The following is a 17,539-nucleotide window of genomic DNA, read 5'->3' as shown; positions in this document are numbered from 1 at the left end:
CCAAACCATAAACCATATTTTTGGCTGCGTTTATTCTATCCTACAGCTCTAGTTTCTATTTGAAACCTTGGAACCATATAGGTAGGAGGTTTGATTGGTGGCAATACAAAGAAGAATAGAAAGCAATACAAGGAAAAGCAGGGATACAACTAATAGCCAAATAAAGGCTTATCACTAAGGTAACAATAACCACCAGCCAAAGGCCCAAGCAGCTAATACCTATGATTCCTTCATGAAGGTGTGAAAGCATCTCTGATAGCACAATGAACACTCACAAAATGGTGTGCCAAAATAGAGGTGGGTCCAGATCGAGTATAGCTCATGCCATATATGTCGGGGCTGTTCTTCTTTGTACTTCTGGCCTGGAGGATTGGCGTAATCTCTGCGCCAGTCGGTATTTTCTGCATCAACAATGTTAGCAACATCCATTGCAAACTCATCCCTTGTCACATCTAGATACATCGTTAGACATCCGATATGCAAGGCGAGCATTGCCAGCACTTGCGAGGCATAGAGATCCAACTCTTCCCGATCCCGGAGTCTCTGGCTGACGTGGTAGACGGTGGCCTGGATGACATCGCACTTTAAGCGGATGCAACGGCCCGCATATCCATCCTTTTGTAGCTCTTCGGCCATATCCTTCCACTGATTGATGATTGGTATCAGTTTGTTGAGGGTTTCTGCCATTTGGGCTGGTGAACTTTGGTCGCTTTTCAGTTCACGGAGCTTCTCTCGATCCTCGAGGGAGATGATGCCGCGCAGGGCTGGATTGGCAATATCAAGGGTATGTCCACGGCCCCATTTCATCAGGAGCTGGGTGGTAAACCACCGGTCTGTCTCGAACTTGGGAACGTTCATGGTACCTTGAAGATTGGTTGGAAGTAGGATAGGTAGAGAATGGTAGATTTGCCCTTCAGTGACTGAGAGTCAAGGCTTATATATTCCTCTGTTGCGACAATCATTTTGTAGATCGAGACAAAGAATGAAAAGCTTCAGGCCCACCAAGCCTATTGTCTATATATAGTCGAGTGTAAATACACATCCTTTGACAATGACACAATGGGCTTGGAGGATGTCGCATTGCGTGCGCCCCCCGCGCTGGAAAGCAACAACGCGCCTTCCCCTCCTTTGGACTTCGTTTCACCTTCAAAGCAATCCAAGTCTGGACTCTCCCACTTCTTGCACCATGTCTGCTCCCTCGGCGCAGTTGCCCATTCTCGACCATATCGTCATCTTGGTCTCGCACGACACCCTCCTGGGTCTCTCAGACCGAATCTCACACCTCTTCACGCTAGCACCAGGCGGAACCCACGCCGATGGGCGCACGACAAACAAGCTGATCCTCCTCCCCGATGGAGTGTACCTCGAATTCATCGCCTTCTTCGACCACATCGACCCCGAAAGCCGCAAACAGCATCGCTGGGGAAGTCTTCCGGAAGGCAGCATCGTTGACTGGGCTCTCACGCTGCCTCCCAGCAGCGACTTTGCGCCCATCGAGCAGCGAGTCCAGGACGCGCAGGCCAGCGTCTTCTATGAGCACCCAGTCCCCGGGGGTCGAACCAAGGAAGACGGCACCGAGTTGAAATGGAAGATCAGCGCTCCCTTTGAGAGCACTGGCAGCCTGCTTTTACCGGGCCGTCTGCCCTTCTGGTGTCTGGACGAGACACCGCGCGACCAGCGCGTTCCCTACACGGCGCAGCCACATCTGACGCAGCATCCGAGTGGCGTGCAGGCTGTTTCCGCTGTGTCGGTCGCCGTTCCGAACCATCTGGTGGCTGATCTGGCCCGAGTCTATAGTGTGCTCGGCGATGCCACTGCTGCTGGCAGTACCGTTGATCGGGTCTGGCAGTATCGGGTCCCATCAGGATCGACTGACGGTAGACAGACCGTGTCTTTGTCGGGAACGGGAGGCGAGACCGTGATAACATTGACTTTTAGTGGACCGAACGGTGGAAAGGTGGAACTGTTGCCGGGGCTTGTATGTGACGTGGAATAGACTATACAATGCAGTTAATGGTCTATGACTGCGCTCCAACTGCGTAATGAAGTCCCCTGAAGAAAGCAGAAGCTTCATCCATGCAAAGAACAAGTACGTCTGTACATAGGTACATGCTATCTTTGTCGATCTGCGAAAGGGAAGCATGCGTATACGCCCAAAGGCCAACACACCAGGAGCGAAGAAACTGACATTGCAAGGCCCAAGGGGTTTTTTGCTAAATGTCGAAATATTCGCTATTCTGGATCGATTATAGGGTTACCTAGTACGTTCATGGTAATGGAGGTGTCATGCGATCTGAAGATCCATTTTATATATATGTGGGGTAGATCGACACATTCGTGGCTCGTCTCAGGCCTGCGTAACTACGATATTGGGTGCTTATCAGCAATGCTGGCATCTCGCCCTTTGTTGACACTAAGGCGACGGGCCATACTACCGACTACATACTAGACAGATAAGACCACCGACTACAGATTCCAATCCGAGATGCTCATTGGCCGAGCTCTTCCGATTCCACCATCACGTGTGCCGCGCTTCATTCACCACGAAACGACCCGATGGCGTCTTCGCCCACTCTGCACATCTCGATCAGAGCTCAATCCGAGGTCGCGCACCGGCAAGATGCCCATCCCGGAGTTCTTCTCGCTGCCGGCTACTCCAAAACAGCTGACGCTGCCCGAGAGTGCCGACCCGAAACTCTTTATTGCCTTTGTATCGTCCAAAGACCCAAACACCAAGCTCCCCTGGTGTCCCGATGTTCGCGCGGCATTGCCGCACCTTCAGGCTGCTTTTGCTGAAGATAGCGCGCCAAATCTGGCCATCGTGGAGGTTGGACAGCAAGCCGAGTACGTCAGACCCAGCCCTAGTAGAAATGCAGATCGCGGAGTCTAGATGAAGAGACCCACGGAGCCGTTAAACTAATTAGTTTCATGGTTTAGATGGAGGGATCCGAAGAATATCTCTCGCACAAGCTGGAATGTCACCAATGTTCCGACGCTGGTTCGCTATCAGCGTGTGAATGGAGCGGTTGCCGAAACGGGGAGGCTGATAGAAGGCCAGATCCTGGACAAGGCGGGTCTGCAAGAATTCATCTCGGCGAGTGCTCGAGAAGGTGTCCAGGGGGTATGAACTCGCTATGACAAGGGATTTCTGACTACTATTCTCGGATTCACTGCCCTGATGTGCTTAGCAGTTTTGAAAGGCGTTATTGTTATTGCATTTACACTCCACATCGCTGGTCCGCTAGTGTCAGGCTTATATACAGGACCAAAAGCCAGATCTATCCAGTAGAGAAAGAGCATATATGATACACAGCCATGTAAGGTGGGCCAGGCGACACGAACTCCCCAAATCGTTATGGTTTGAAGTATCCCCACGCGGATACTGGGATTATATCCATCCGCGCTCCCCTTGACCTTCTAGACGTTCATTCCATGTCGACCGGCAATCTAGAAGGGCCAGAACCTGGATGGGCATTGCTTGCCACAAACGCCAGCTGGGGTTATTAGGTTCGAAGTAGGAGCCAAGAATCGCTTATCACAGACTAGGGAGAAGTAGAGTTCCTGCACAAAGGAATTCAGATCAGCATCGAGCTGCGTCGACTCACACGTACAGGAGAACCTACCACCACGAACGATGCATAGCTGTCTGCGTTTTCGATCGGCCCCAGCATCTTATTCTCATTGCCTTTCATTCTGCCGGGCAACAGTTCATTTCTCAGCGTCCTCGTTTTCATGGGTCCATATCCAGGATCGTCGGTAAACTTCAACGATGAGCCCGCGGCTTCAAGAGCCCCCTCACTCATATCAATCGTGTGACTGGATATTCGTTAGGCATTTGGACGTCTTGACGATGAATTGACTCGGGGGGGTTGGATCGACTTTTATCGACGTACGTTAATTCTTGAGTCAGGAACAGGACATGATTCGTGTTCTGAGGAAGTTTCCAATGGAGATGCTGCCCTTAGCTACCTAGTTCTTTTAGTCCCTAATATATATGTACACCTGACTAGCAAGCGATAATTAGTAGGAGCCAAAGTATTTCCCACTTTTAGCGACATTGGGCGAGCAAGACTATGGAAGCAACACCCGGTCGGCCGTAGCGGATTTAATAAATGGCTTCTCATTTGCCTGAAATTGACCTGCTGTTCCAGCGTGGACCTACAGGAATGAGACAGAAGGTGCGATTCCAACGATGTCGATGCTAGAAGAGATGCAGCGCGCTTCGGAAACAACCTTGGAATGGCATTCGATGCATCATTGGGATCCACCCATGGCGGAGGTTTCGAGTGGGTGGCGGCTTCTCCGGTAGTATCTGGCCTGATGCTTGGCCTCGGCTCTGGAGAAGTAGTGTGTGATATAGTACAAGCTCAAGAGGAGAGTGGTTCATGTACGTAGTTAACTATATATAGTATCTAGGTAGTAGGTAGTTCAGGCGACTCGATCTCAATGCTGACTAACCCATCTTACCTAACCGTTTTACGTAAGAGAAGGCAGAACCACATGAATCATGAACAACTTTTATGTCTCGACAGACTTATCTCCGAGCCGGATATATATCCATGGTCTGAGTGATGGCTGAATCAGCATTTCGTGCTTTCCAACGTTCCACCCTTGGAAAGTCGCCCGAACCCGTCGCCGGCGGAATTCCTCCGCTGCTTTGTCACGATCAGCTCATCGCGCAACTGTTCACGATTCCAACGCGCTCCAATCCACACATAATTGACGCCCATCCACGCCCATTCGGCCTATGAGAAGCGCTGCTTGTTCACCATGGCGACTCGCATCATTCGACCGGCTTCCACTCTCCACCGCATCTGCCGTGCCCTGGGATCCACCGCGTCTATAACTACTGCCCGAGCCCCGCCAGCACGTCTGCCATTGCCCCTCCGTCCCTTCTCTACTGCTCCCTCCACTCAATCTCCTTCCTCATCAACCACCATGTCTATCGACGCCCTCATCCAGGCTGCCCAGCACCGCCGCACCATCTACAAGCTCGGCAAGAACAGCCCCGTCCCCGATGCCAAGGTCGAGGAGCTGGTCAATGCTGCCATCCTGAACGTCCCCAGCTCGTTCAACACCCAGTCCACTCGTCTGGTCGTCCTGCTGGGCAACGAGCACGAGCGTCTGTGGGGTGAGATCGCCCCCGAGGCCTTCGCCCCCCTCGTCACCTCCGGCGCCGTCCCCGAGGAGACCTTCAAGAACCAGACCTCGCCCAAGCTGCAGGGCTTCAAGGCCGCCTATGGCACCGTAAGCACCACCCCATCCGCTCCGATGCCACCCCCCCCCCCCCCCCACGGTCATACCCATGCATCGAAGCCAGTATCGCTGACCCCTTCCTCATTAGATCCTCTTCTTCGAGGACCCCGCCCACATCCAGCCTTTCCAGGAGAAGTTCGCCGCGTTCAAGGACCACTTCCAGCCGTGGGCCGACCACTCCAACGCCATGCACCAGTACTTCCGTAAGTATCCCTCTCTTCCCCTTCCCAATTGCACCCCGCAATCACCCCGCCTAACTTGCCTTCCCAGTCTGGACCGGCCTCGAATCTCTCGGCTTCGGCGCCAACCTCCAGCACTACAACCCCCTCCTCGACGCCCCCGTGCTGAAGCAGTACAACCTGCCCTCCGACTGGCGCCTCGTCGCCCAGCTGGTCTTCGGCAGCCCCGAGGCTCCCGCCGGCGAGAAGACCCAGAAGCCCGTCGAGGACCGCGTCAAGGTCTTCGGCAAGCAGTAGGCTGCCTCCCCTGTCTGCATCGTCCCATTTCATGTCCCTGATGAATCTGTCTTGTTGCTGCGTGTCTGACGTGTCGTGGAGGTGTGAGCCGTCCGCGTTGGCGCGCGCCCGTATATAGCGCGGAGCGTTGGTCGACCAGACCATAGAGTAGAGGATAGACGATAGACCTGTCCATATCTAGTGTTTGTATCTAGCGCGTTGAATGCCACCCTGTCTATTATCGGAGGCTCGTTCGTGCTCCTCGTTGTCCTGGTAGTTGTAGGGTTCGTGGTGCTTCCTGCAGAGCCGGTGTGGGTGAGATTGGATTCGTATTTCCTGCCGGGGATGCTGGAACTTCCGCTTCCATCTGGTTTTCAGCGGATTCTATCCATGCCCTTGGCCTGCCCAGCGCCCTTGCGGGAACGTGTATTCATCGTCCAGGTGGCTCTTGGCGGGCATCAGAACGGCCCAGCTGTTGCAGCAAGCACTCAGAGCGCGGAAGGGAGCGGTGCAGAGTTGTTTGAGCTTTGTAGTAGAGAATGACATCGGTGTAAAAGGAACAAGAGACGCAAGGAGAAAATCAGAGGTGAAGTGGAAGGTTAAGGTTGCTAAGGTTGTAATGACGTATACTGCGGATCTACATTGGTCCAGCCTTGCTGTATATGAACAGCCCTTGCAATTCGCCTTTGGTAAGAATAAGCAATATACAGATTCCAAGGATCGACTGACGCTTGTAGGCAAAACTGCTGTTGCTACGAACCCCTTCTACCCTCCAACCTCGCATTGTACCGTTCAAGCAACCATGAGTTGCGACAGATCAACTCTACCACTCAGCGCCCCGTGCGATACCAAAACTCCGGCGGGTCCCCAAGACACTGGCCAACCGTAACAGCTGCAGTGAGAAACCCATGTTAGCAAGCGACCAGAATAACTCCTCTCCCCATCACCGGAATACATACTCGTCAATCCACGCGCCGCAATCTCCTGAAGCATGTTGTCCACCAGCACCTCGACCGTGGTCTGATGCACATCGTGCGCCAGCACAATACTCCCGCCTGCATCCAGCTCCGCCCGGAACTTCTGGAAGCTGCGCCAGCTCAGGTCAGGGCTGTCGTTCTCAAAGTCCTTGGTGTCAATGCTGGCGCCGATGACGTGGTACCCCAGGTCGGCCATGGCTTTGAGCACGACATCGTTGAAGTGGAGGAACGGGGTGCGCATGTAGGTTGGGAAGAAGCCGACGATGCGGAGGAAAGCAGCTTCGAGGTCGGTCATTTGGGTCACGATGGCTGGGTAGTCGAGAGTAGGTAGGGAAGGGTGACCCCATCTAAGTGTTTGTATAACGAGGTTAGTCTAGCCATTCATCCAGGCCTGGCCAGCCTGCGAAGTCCTGTGCATGGAGTGTAATGGAAATGCCAGTGGGATGAGATGCGTACGTATGAGAGCCTAGCTGGTGTCCCTCGGCGAGAGCGCGCACCACCAAGGGTGCGAAACCGTCGATGCTGCCTTTGTTCACGCCGTTGAGGAAGAAGGTTGCTCGCGCGCCGTGCGCGGCCAGGGTATCTAGCATCTGGGCTGTGTAGATGAATGGCCCATCGTCGAAGGTGAGAGCGATTGTTCCTGGGACGGTACAATGGGTGATGATTGCACCGACGGGGACGAGAGAGCGCTGGGCGCTGCTGTTGCGGACTTCATCCAGAGGTGCTGGCACGGTCTCAAGGCGCTGGGAGATCACAGCGGCTTGTGATATAGTTGCGGCGTAAAGAAGGACTGTAGCTAGAACGCCGGGCAGATGCATTGTGCGAGGATGGGAATGCAACTGCGAAGTAAGGATGAGCTGAGCAAGACGAAGCTGGTTGTATAAGGCGTAGTGTGAGGGCAAAAAGGAGTTCATGCGCCGTCGGGATGATTCGAGACGGAAGGCAGCCACGACCTGGCGGTTTCCTAAACTAGGCATGCTGCTAACGGAGTCATGCTTTCAAGGCGATAGATTTGCAGGAAAAAAAATTCTCACATTGTAGACATTACATCCACGCCTCGAACGAACGCAATGGCAATTGGCGTCCGGATCTTCATCGTCAACACAGAACAAATCTCGTATGAATACATCTGGGGGCAAAGGTATCACAAATAGGCAGAGTAAGACATTCGTGCTCATTCGTCAGCCCATTCTGTCGGCATGCCGAACAAGACGAAAGAAGGTGAACAATCCCCAGATCCCAACGTCCGCTTAGCCCTTGCGGCTATACTTCTTCATCGAGCGTCGCTGGCCCTTTTGGCTCTCGCGCTCCAAGAACTTGCGCTGCTCGTCGGCGGTCATACCGCGCAGCAAACGCTCGCGCTCCTCCTTCTTGATCTTCTCCGCAGCCAGCTTGCGCTCCTCGGCCTTCTCTTCCTCCTCGGCCCGGCGCAGCTTCTTGATCTCCTCGTCGCGGACGGCGCGGATCTTGCGCATAACCTCGCTACGCCAGTGGGCGACGGCGACAAGCTTGTCGGGGAAGCGGAGGAACTGGGAAAAAAGGGGCAGAGTCGAGACGTAGCCAGAGGCCGAGGACAGGTTGACAGACAGCTGAACGCGCTTCTTGGGGACAGTCTCCTCGATCCTAAAGAACACATTAGAGGACAAACACAGTGCGGGTGATATAGGCTGGAGCAAGCTTACTTGGTGGGCTTGTCGAGGGGTTGGTCAGTCACAATCAAGAACTCAAAGTCATTGCCAGCCTGCTCAATGGCCTGGATGAGTTCCGGGGTGAGCAGGGCATCGGTGATCTCGGCGCTCTCCGACATCACAGTGACCCAGGGCGGGAGCTTGGGGTGGTCCTTGGAGAAAGTGATCGACGCATCGTAACGATCGGTGCGGAACTTGCGCATGTGGCTCTTGTGAACGACAGCCCAGATGAAACCATCGTAGGTCGAGTTAGGAACCTTGATAGGAGTGGTATCCTTGGCCAGAACGGGGACCAAATCCTTTTCCTTGCCATCGAAAGCGTACAACAGAGCCTCGTATTTCTCGGAGGGGGCCTCCCAGCTCTCGAAGAAGAAGCTAAAGACGTACTCCATGATGTAGGTGATCGGGTTGTAGCGCTTGGGCATCTTCAGCGCAACGTCGAGAAAAGCGACATTCTGGCGGCCAGTCGCATATGTGGCGAACTCAGCTGCCGACCGCTCCTTCAGCGCCTTCTCCGGGTTGACCAGCTCCACGGTGACGGCCTGGCCTTCCTCGTTGGCGGGGCGAGGGATGCCGTCGAATCCCACTACGGCAAACTCCTTTTGAAGAGTCGGGACGTGTGCCTTGGCCCACTCCTTCGCCTTGCGCCGATTCTTACTCGTGCCCCAGAGATGGAAGACGACGATAAGGATGATGAACGGCATGATCATGGCCTCCTGCATGAAGTCCCGCGGAGAGGTCCGCTCCCAGATCCGATACCATGCCGTGTAAGGGACGGCGCCTGCGGTGTTCGAGGCCGGGACCGTGGTGGTGTCGGCGACAAGGGACGCAGGCGACGGGTTCGGGGCCTCGACGAAGTCGGCGAAATCTACGAGGCGATCGTTAGAGCTGCGGACAAGCAATTGCACCCAGGCGAGGCGACCTACCATCGTCAGGATTGGCGGCACCAGACGACTGGGCGCCAAACACGTTCTTGAACATGCCCGCCATGGCTGGATGGAGTCTTGATGGAAGGTTGGAAGGGAAAGGAGGTGGAAAGAAACGAGGTGCGGAGCTAAGCTGCGCCGGCTCTAGCGCCCCCACGCAATCGCCAGTCTTGCGCCCGCGGCGTAATCGGATTCTACGAATCCACGGGAGACGTCAAAACGCCAGTGCTGAATGTGTCCAGTGTCCAGTGTCAAGGTGTCTGAATTCCGGCTTATATCCCCATGTATCCCTGAATCCCAAAATAATACACAAATTCCTCGAGTGAGTGTGGTATCCAGCGATAAAAGACCAACGACCAAACCCAGAAAATCACAAGAAAATCGCACGCCAAAAACTTCACCAAGAGACCCAATTTTTGTACAATCACGCTTCCAAGAAACAAGAAACAGATAAAAATAAGAGGATTAACAAATAAAAGTCGTAACGGTCATTAAGTTCCAAGTCTCGATCGAAAAGAGGAACAAAAAGAGACACAAAGGAGAAAAGGTGTTATGCATCACCATTAATGACCGTAGGCCGGTGGAGGAGTATCGTCCTGGGCGCGGGTCCAGAAGTTGCTGCATGCATTGGTCGCCATGAGCTTTTCGTCACGCATGCGACGAGCGATTTCACCGGCAAGCCGTTCAACCAGAAGGGCATCGACTGACTCGCCGGTAGTATTGTCTTCCTTCGTGAGGGGGAGCACGGTGGCAGGCAAAGGCGGCCGCGCAGGTCCAGATGAGGGACCGGCCTCGGCCTTCTCATGGGGATAAGTGCTGCGCCCAGGTGCTCGAGGAGTTGCCTCCACGTCCTCCGCCTTCGGGGCGCGGATCGTTTCAATGGAGTAGGAGGGCTCTCCTTGCTCGTGCAGCAAAGAACTGCGGCGCCGACTCGGTCGGGAAACGCTTATTCGGTGCCGTTCAGGGATCGGTGGCAGATGCGAATCAGTTTCTGGGGACAGTGGCGGGGTGACTGGGTCATCAGATTGCTCGTTGACAACAGGCAGTGGTGCGGAGTAGATGGATGGAGGGCTGGAGGACTCGGTGACAGCGCTGTCGTCGCTCACGCTCATGGCGTCATCGGTCGTCTTCGGACGGCGCAAGTCCACCACACGCTTCTTTCGTCGCCGGGAGTGAGCCTTCGAGTGACGCCCCGCTCCCAGACTTAATCCATAGCTGCTAAACGAATGGCTTGATAGAGAGGGTCTGGTTTGAATAGAGCCGTTGCTGGCAGTCTCATGCAATGATGACATGCTACCGACGTGGGAGTTTGTGCGGGAGAGCGTGGGGCTCAAGGGCGAGATGACGCTCGCTGGGAATTCACTGGGATCGGAGGGAGATGTCCAAGCCCGGTACACCACTTCTTGGATGGAGGGTGTAAACAGCGACAGGGTGCGTTGCGAATCCGTCAGAGCGGCAAGGCGGAGGAGGTTCTTCTGGGAGAACAGAGAATGGGTCTCAACTGACGAGTCTAGTGATAGCGAAGCTATCTCCGATTCGTTCAGTGCGTTTCCGAGCGAATCAACCGGGTCCTGCGGCGGGCTAGCCAAAGGATCTTGACCAGGGCCATCGCTCGTTGCGGGGTCCGTATTGCCCGCCGAGTTCTGACTTTCCTCCCCGGCGCGATACTCGGGAACCCACAGACGAAGAGACAACCGATGGATGATAGCGGGTAGCTCATCCATGAACAGAATCCGGAGTTGCGCTTCGATTTCTTTCTGCAGGAAGTCGCGCACGAATGGGATTGAATCAAAGGTCGACGAGACCTTCAGCGACTCGAGCGGATCGTTGCGAAAGACCACGGTGATGCCTTTTTGCTTGGAGAAGACCAAGATCACGAAGCCGGAGAGTTTAAAATCGGAAAGGGTGATTTGGAGAGGGATGGTGAGTGGGGTTCTAAGAAGCAAGAAATCGCGACCAGGTTAGCCAACGTCGAAACAAAGTAGGCGCCTCTCGTCCGATAACATCAGGGGTCACTCACGCGGCTGCCAGTGGTTGAGGCGATGCGAAAGCCGGTCGGGTGAGCAAGTAGGTGTTCAGTGGGTTGGCTTGCACGCGAGTCTTGAGCGTCAGAAAAGCGTCGCCGGAATAAGACATTTTGAAGATTCCGCGAAATCGGTCTTCCGCCAGATCGCCGATCTCGAGGATCTCTAGATCGGGGGGCATAGAGCCCAGGTTGAGTTCGGTGACGATAATATCATCGACGATGATGGGGGGCTTGGGTGATTTATTGAGCGCGGCAGTGAGCAGATCTTGGGCGCGAGTGTAGAAGCCCGCGTCCGCCATCAACGGCGACCAGTTGAAGTTGAACGCCATGCCCGGGCATTGAGAAAATGGAACGAGGGCGAAGAGTCCAGGCGCGTAAAGGGGGGAGAGGTCAGGGTGGTAAGAGGTGAAAGTTGAAAGGTGAAAGGTGAGAGTTGAACGGCGGCGAAATCAGGAGGGAAAAAAAGGGAAAAAAGCGACCCGAGGTCACAAGGGAGGGACTTCCTCGCGTGCTCCGACCAACACCGTCTTTTCCACCTGCAACTACAACCCTCGCGCTTTTTATTCGACTCGCTTGATCTCAGCCTTGACGACAATTTCACTACTCTACTGGCATGGCATCGCCAGGCACGCTCCGTCAAAAATCGAAAGTCGAGAGGGTACGGGGTACGTCACATCCCATTTCGATTCTCAGACACCCACAGACTCCACTCTCTCCGACCAGCCCCGAAGGCATTCCCACTTGGGGCTATCGCGGGCCATTCACAGTCCATGCCTCATGAATGAGATGCATAAGTCCTTCCGCTGGCAGTTAGGGGGGCACCACCAGTCCATATATACAAGACCTGGGGAAAGAGGGCACGCTGCACTCTACAAGGTGGTCTCGCGCCCGAGCGACTCTATACGCGACGCTTTGCGGGCCAGAAAGAGTCAAGTCGGTGCCGATCGCGCAACACCTCCCGAGCCCAGCCCTCGATTTCGCAGATGAGCGAGGATGTCATCTCCGGTATTGTTGCTGTTTATGATTGGCGTGCAGCGGTGGTCCCATCCTGCAAGTTTCACGCGCGCACGTTGCTCGCTCGTTTTGGGAAGTTCGGTCGACGAAAATGGCAACTCACAATACGACCTCGTCGTGGAATTCTCTCCTAAGGCTGGTGGTGTGCTGTAAGAGCTCAGTATGCTGGCTTGGCTAATATCGAAAGCCCACAGCCTTGTACAACAATTAACAAAAGCAGTGCTGGTGACGATCACGATGTGACGGCGATATATTTCGCCATGCTGTCGTTGCGGTGGTGTCTTCTGGATTAAACCTATCTGGGTGTAGCTCCAAGACCAAGCTTCTCGAAAGGGTTGCTTCAGCAAATACTGCATTAATACTCGATATATATACTAAAGCCCACGGTCATGGTTGAAACTCGATCCGATATGTTGCAGCACGGTCGGGTTTGGAGGCGGAGGGTTGAGACGCACTATCACAGTAACTATGAAACAACCAGAACCCTATTCTTCCTAAAATAGACAGCCGTGGCATTGTGCCTGGATAAGATTTGACCAGACAGAGAGTATTTACCTCCAGTCTTGAGCTTCCAGAGCGCCAGAGTCGAGGGACTATAACCTAGGCCTGTGATTGGCTAATGTCAGGAGAATGCCTCACCCGAGCAACACCAAGCTAAACCAAATCCGGCTAAACATCAATACTACACTGTCTGATCATCTTATTGACAGCATCGTCCTTGACTCTTCCACTCTCACTACACAAGCGCTCCGCTCGTCTCCTACCCCCACAGATAATTATAACCACTCGAAGAATTCATTACTGCCATCTGGACCATGCCGGCGCGGTCACCCTCACCGTCTGAGGGTCACGCGACACCTATGCAGACTCGAAAAGCTACGACCAGGACGGTCGCTCAGCGAAAAGTCTACGGCAAACGACGAACAAATGCGCCGAGAGCTGTCTTTGACCAAAAAAGCCCCGCAAAAGAAGCCCCGCCGCCACCGAAGCCGTCAGAAGATACCATCGAGGCGATTCAGACGAAACTGGCCGGTGTGACCATCACCGAAGCGCCGATCCCGCCAGAACACGAGAGTGAGAGCGACATTTCGCCGCCGGAGGATGGGCCAGAGATTCAGGATAAGCCAGTGGAGCCTTCAGTCTCGAATGAGCCCCCAAGCTCAAGCGTGGCTTCCTCGCAGGGGCTTTCAGACACACCGACCGAGCAATCCCCTCTCGAAACCCTTCCCCAGAAGCCGAAAACCTACGAGACAATGGTAGAGGTCCGGATTTGCCCCAAAGTCATACAGCCAGCGCCAGAAATGCGCCAAGCAAAGGAAGAGGCCCCGTCCAACGAGAGAAATCCAAGAAAGAAGAACCTTACTGCGCGACGATCATCTGGATCGGTCCACGACAGCAAAGCCAACACCTACGTGCGCCCGATCCTTAATGAGGCACTGTCTCCAATTGCATCGCAAGCTATCCAGAAGTTTGGCACCTGGGCCTCGCGCTCCGCAACCATGTTCCACGTCGCGAAGCTAGCCGAGGGTTCCTACGGAGAGGTCTACAAGCTCCACCTGCGCGAGGAAGGCAACCGGCCCATGGTCTCCAAATCAAAACTAGCCAAGCTAAGAGCGTACGGGGACGGTGTGTTCAAAGTTGTGCCTCTGCGGGCCCAGAGCGGCCCGGGTTCCAAGAAGTTCACTAGTATCGAGGAAATTGTTTCCGAGGTCAAGATGCTCAAGTACCTGGATCCCATTCCGGGATTTGCGCGGTTTCGAGAGATTCACGTTGTGCAGGGCCGTTTCCCGGAAGCATTCCAGAGCGCCTGGGACCATTACAAGAAGACGAAAGACGATTGCATGAATCCTAACCCGGCTAGCAAAAAGGCATACCCGGATTCCCAGCTATGGGCGATCGTGGAGATGGACGATGCAGGCTGCGAGTTGGAGAAATTTGCCTGGTCGTCGGTCTTCCAGATCTATGACATTTTCTGGGGTGTGGCCATGGCTCTGGCTCGTGCCGAGGAATATGCACTGTTTGAGGTAGGTTCCTCCGAGAAGAGGCTGGGAAAATGAGGCTCTAACAGTCTTCAAGCATCGAGATTTGCACTTGGGCAACGTCTGTATACGTTCGACGAGACCAGACGGCTCCATGGAACCTCCCACTGATCTCGATATCGCCCGCCGGCCGTCCCCTAGCGGGTTCGGGATCAGCTCGATTGAGACGACCATTATCGACTACTCACTCTCCCGCGCTGCTCTTCATGTAGCCGACCTACCTGATGGCGCCGACGGCATCGTGGAGATTGCATCATCGGACCTGGACAAGAAACAGATCTTCGACGCAGTCGGCCAAGATGACGACGAGATTCTGCTACGAAATACCTATAGATAGTACGTCATTACACAGAATCCCCGGTCCGTGAACTCCTAATGACTGACAATCGTTGATCAGTATGCGCGCAACTCTTTACACCGGCATTCCTCTGGAAACAGAGAAAACGCCAGACATCCCGGGTATCTGGGCAGAATATGCCCCGCGAACTAATCTAGTTTGGCTGCTGTTCATTCTCAAGAATCTCTTGAAGAACAGGAAACCCGAGCCTCAAGCGATACAGCCGGCTCCTCAGCCACAGCGGAGAGCCCTTGCACCATGTTCTCCGAACCGGAGCATGGAAAGGCAGCCTGCAAAGGGCAAGTCTTTGAATACGAAAGACCATGATGCGGCAGGCGCTCTGATGAAACAAAAGCAGAGTAATGACTTGCACACCCGAGTGGCTCACCTTAAGCAGACCCTCGAGGATAGGCTGAAGGCTGTTCTTGGTCTTTTGGATCTCGAGAATGGACACGAGGACATGTGCTGTGCGGCTGACCTCGTTGCCTACGCAATGGATTCGCAGTGGCTCGCGGAGCAGGACTTTTTCTGAACCTTTCCTTGCCTGGGAAATATTGATACATTGCATGTTGACTGAGGCATTTAAGCTGCGGGCATATTATACGGAGTTTGATTTGCATGGAGTTATTGGGGAGCATTATTGGGGCGCACTCTCTTGCATCGTTTAGCAAGCATATCGGCGTTGCGTATAGATATGCCTCGGTTTAACATCAATTGAGCGAGCTTCCATGCTCCATTGCTCAAGTTCACCTTCATCAACAAACTTTCTAGTCGAGTAGGAATTGTTCTTATTCAAGACTAAATACGAGGGGCAACGGAACGGGGGAGTAAATCAGTCAATTGATACTAAATATTGTTCCAGCCCGTGTGCTCGGTAATAGACACCCAAAGCCAAAACGCCCAGGACAACTGGGACGTGAAACTGAGAACATCCCACCCAGTCAGATCAAACCGCCGCAGCACGCGAGAGTTTGACCATCAAAGCCGGACGACTCCAGAGGGGATACGAGCGCTGCTTGTTCCAATGCAGGGACTCGGGCTGGAGGTCCATGTCAAAATGCCAGAGGAGCTTGGTGAGAATAAGACGCATTTCCGCATTCGCAAGGCTGTGTGAATGTGTTAGTATATAGCGCATAGCGTGCGTCAGGCTAGAGGATTGGGTTAAGCGACTCACTGCTGTCCGAGGCAGTTGTGTGGTCCATATGAGAATGGATGGAACGACTCCTTATTGTCTGTGGCGTACGGGATTGACTCGGGACCCGCGATCCAGCGCTCCGGAGCAAACGATTCGGGGTCTTGGAAATTGGTGGCCGCATGAAAGGTAGAGTAGAGGGAGACAGAGACGGAAACCTGGGTAGATGTCAGTCTACAGAAACAGAGAAACCCAAATCGACCCCTGTACTCGCTTTGGCACTTACACCTCCAGGCACGTAATGACCATCGATGAGTGCTCCGCCCTCAGGCACTAGACGAGGCAGCATGGCCGGGATCGGAGGATAAATACGGAGGGTTTCAGTCAACGCGGCATTCAGATAGGGCAGACGAGCAATATCCGGCAGCTTGATATCGGATACGTTCTGGAATGTGCTGCGGATCTCGCTGACGAGCCGGACATACTTGTCCCGATGCTGGAGCAGATAGTATAGGCACCCTGAGAGCAATGCAGCCGTCGTTTCACTTCCAGCCAGCACGAACACAGCTGCGTTGGCATCGATCTCGCCTGGGGAAAGACCCTTGCCATCCTTGCTGTGTTTGAGGATGTATGAAGTGAAATCCGGCCGGGTCGTGTCCCGCTGCAGCCGACGGCGCATCTTGTCCACACTAAAGGCGAACGTAGACTGTCGCTTTTCCAGCAGGTGTTTCGGGACCAGCAGAGCGACCAGTGGCAGCAGAAGCGGGTAGAACCAAAAGATCTTGAGATAGGCGCTTGCCTTGACGGCATCCAAGATGACCAGTACCCACCAATGGTATTTGCTGCTGGCGAGACAGTCGAACGGCTCGCCAAAGGCAAGATCACCGATCAGGTCAAAGGTGGTGAAATTGAGCCAGCTGTTCAGATCAACGACCGGCGCACAAGAGTCCTGCATCAGGCCTCCGAGCTTGTGAATCAGAATGTCAGCGTAGGTATGCAGAATACTCTCCTGCTCGCCCAGGGCCTTGCTCGAGAATGCATGCGCCAGTAAACGACGCATCCGAGTATGGACCGCTTCATTGGCAGTGATGATGGCATTGACTCCGTTGGGAGTGGGCACGTACAAAGATGGGTCCTTCAGAAAGAGCTTCTGGCCCTTCTTGCGGTGGCCGTAGATGTCCTTCCAAGCCGCGGCAGTGTGGTAGGTGAGTGCATTGGGCGCGATCCGTACCACATCTCCGTACTTATCGTGTAGATTCTGGATCATGACATGTTGCTTGCCCTGGACATCCCACAGGAGATGCACCATTGGAGTGATAGCGGCCAGCTTGGGCCCGGGGTATGCGCTGAGCGGGTGTAAACAGAGAGTGTAGACAGTCCAAACAGCCATGTACGCCACAAACTAGACCCATGAGAGAATATCAGATGCCAAGTATGCGATGCTGTCATTTCGAGTTGAACTTACCAGTGAGAGCAGGACGACCAATATCGTCCAGATGGACAGGAATCCAGGCAATCCCGAATCCATGATCACCCAATCAATTCTTTTTCCCAAGACCAAGCAGACACTGACGTACTCCTGATAGATATTAGTGCCTATTGCAAGGCCAAAAATCAAATCGATAGGGAAATAGGCACCAAGTTGACAAAATCTGGACAGTGCAGGTTGCCAGAATCCCAAGTCAGGGT

The 17,539-nt window shown here is 54.0% G+C and overlaps 9 protein-coding genes across 9 annotated transcripts; 4 read left to right on the top strand and 5 right to left on the bottom strand.

Moving 5' to 3' along the window:
* Nucleotides 1-219: 219 nt before the first annotated feature.
* N7459_004015 (uncharacterized protein) lies at nucleotides 220-858 on the bottom strand (the record flags this gene model as incomplete). Its single annotated transcript, XM_056943199.1, has 1 exon — nucleotides 220-858. The coding sequence occupies one exon, from the start codon at nucleotides 856-858 to the stop codon at nucleotides 220-222; it is 639 nt and encodes a 212-aa protein (XP_056800082.1).
* A 328-nt stretch (nucleotides 859-1,186) lies between these two features.
* N7459_004014 (VOC family protein) lies at nucleotides 1,187-1,996 on the top strand (the record flags this gene model as incomplete). Its single annotated transcript, XM_056943198.1, has 1 exon — nucleotides 1,187-1,996. One exon carries the CDS (start codon nucleotides 1,187-1,189, stop codon nucleotides 1,994-1,996), a length of 810 nt encoding a protein of 269 aa, XP_056800081.1.
* Nucleotides 1,997-2,485: 489 nt separating this feature from the next.
* On the top strand, nucleotides 2,486-3,127 carry N7459_004013 (uncharacterized protein; the record flags this gene model as incomplete). The annotated part of the gene is made up of 2 exons (XM_056943197.1): nucleotides 2,486-2,844; nucleotides 2,944-3,127. The coding sequence occupies 2 exons, from the start codon at nucleotides 2,486-2,488 to the stop codon at nucleotides 3,125-3,127; spliced, it is 543 nt and encodes a 180-aa protein (XP_056800080.1).
* A 1,643-nt stretch (nucleotides 3,128-4,770) lies between these two features.
* On the top strand, nucleotides 4,771-5,732 carry N7459_004012 (nitroreductase family protein; the record flags this gene model as incomplete). The annotated part of the gene is made up of 3 exons (XM_056943196.1): nucleotides 4,771-5,247; nucleotides 5,345-5,459; nucleotides 5,527-5,732. The coding sequence occupies 3 exons, from the start codon at nucleotides 4,771-4,773 to the stop codon at nucleotides 5,730-5,732; spliced, it is 798 nt and encodes a 265-aa protein (XP_056800079.1).
* An 809-nt stretch (nucleotides 5,733-6,541) lies between these two features.
* Nucleotides 6,542-7,506, bottom strand: N7459_004011 (chitin deacetylase; the record flags this gene model as incomplete). The annotated part of the gene is made up of 3 exons (XM_056943195.1): nucleotides 6,542-6,603; nucleotides 6,671-7,035; nucleotides 7,145-7,506. 3 exons carry the CDS (start codon nucleotides 7,504-7,506, stop codon nucleotides 6,542-6,544), a joined length of 789 nt encoding a protein of 262 aa, XP_056800078.1.
* A 432-nt stretch (nucleotides 7,507-7,938) lies between these two features.
* On the bottom strand, nucleotides 7,939-9,366 carry N7459_004010 (CCDC47 family protein; the record flags this gene model as incomplete). Its single annotated transcript, XM_056943194.1, has 3 exons — nucleotides 7,939-8,311; nucleotides 8,371-9,244; nucleotides 9,303-9,366. 3 exons carry the CDS (start codon nucleotides 9,364-9,366, stop codon nucleotides 7,939-7,941), a joined length of 1,311 nt encoding a protein of 436 aa, XP_056800077.1.
* Nucleotides 9,367-9,865: 499 nt separating this feature from the next.
* N7459_004009 (MDM34 family protein) lies at nucleotides 9,866-11,657 on the bottom strand (the record flags this gene model as incomplete). The annotated part of the gene is made up of 2 exons (XM_056943193.1): nucleotides 9,866-11,237; nucleotides 11,323-11,657. The coding sequence occupies 2 exons, from the start codon at nucleotides 11,655-11,657 to the stop codon at nucleotides 9,866-9,868; spliced, it is 1,707 nt and encodes a 568-aa protein (XP_056800076.1).
* Nucleotides 11,658-13,157: 1,500 nt separating this feature from the next.
* N7459_004008 (uncharacterized protein) lies at nucleotides 13,158-15,250 on the top strand (the record flags this gene model as incomplete). Its single annotated transcript, XM_056943192.1, has 3 exons — nucleotides 13,158-14,366; nucleotides 14,419-14,717; nucleotides 14,779-15,250. The coding sequence occupies 3 exons, from the start codon at nucleotides 13,158-13,160 to the stop codon at nucleotides 15,248-15,250; spliced, it is 1,980 nt and encodes a 659-aa protein (XP_056800075.1).
* A 414-nt stretch (nucleotides 15,251-15,664) lies between these two features.
* Nucleotides 15,665-17,240, bottom strand: N7459_004007 (cytochrome P450; the record flags this gene model as incomplete). The annotated part of the gene is made up of 3 exons (XM_056943191.1): nucleotides 15,665-15,824; nucleotides 15,893-16,068; nucleotides 16,137-17,240. 3 exons carry the CDS (start codon nucleotides 17,238-17,240, stop codon nucleotides 15,665-15,667), a joined length of 1,440 nt encoding a protein of 479 aa, XP_056800074.1.
* Between the last annotated feature and the right edge of the window lie 299 nt (nucleotides 17,241-17,539).

The sequence above is a fragment of the Penicillium hispanicum genome (assembly GCF_028827665.1).
Source record: "Penicillium hispanicum strain IBT 35686 chromosome Unknown utg000004l_segment0_segment0, whole genome shotgun sequence".
NCBI lineage: Eukaryota > Fungi > Ascomycota > Eurotiomycetes > Eurotiales > Aspergillaceae > Penicillium > Penicillium hispanicum.
This window is presented reverse-complemented; position numbering and strand designations above follow the sequence as displayed.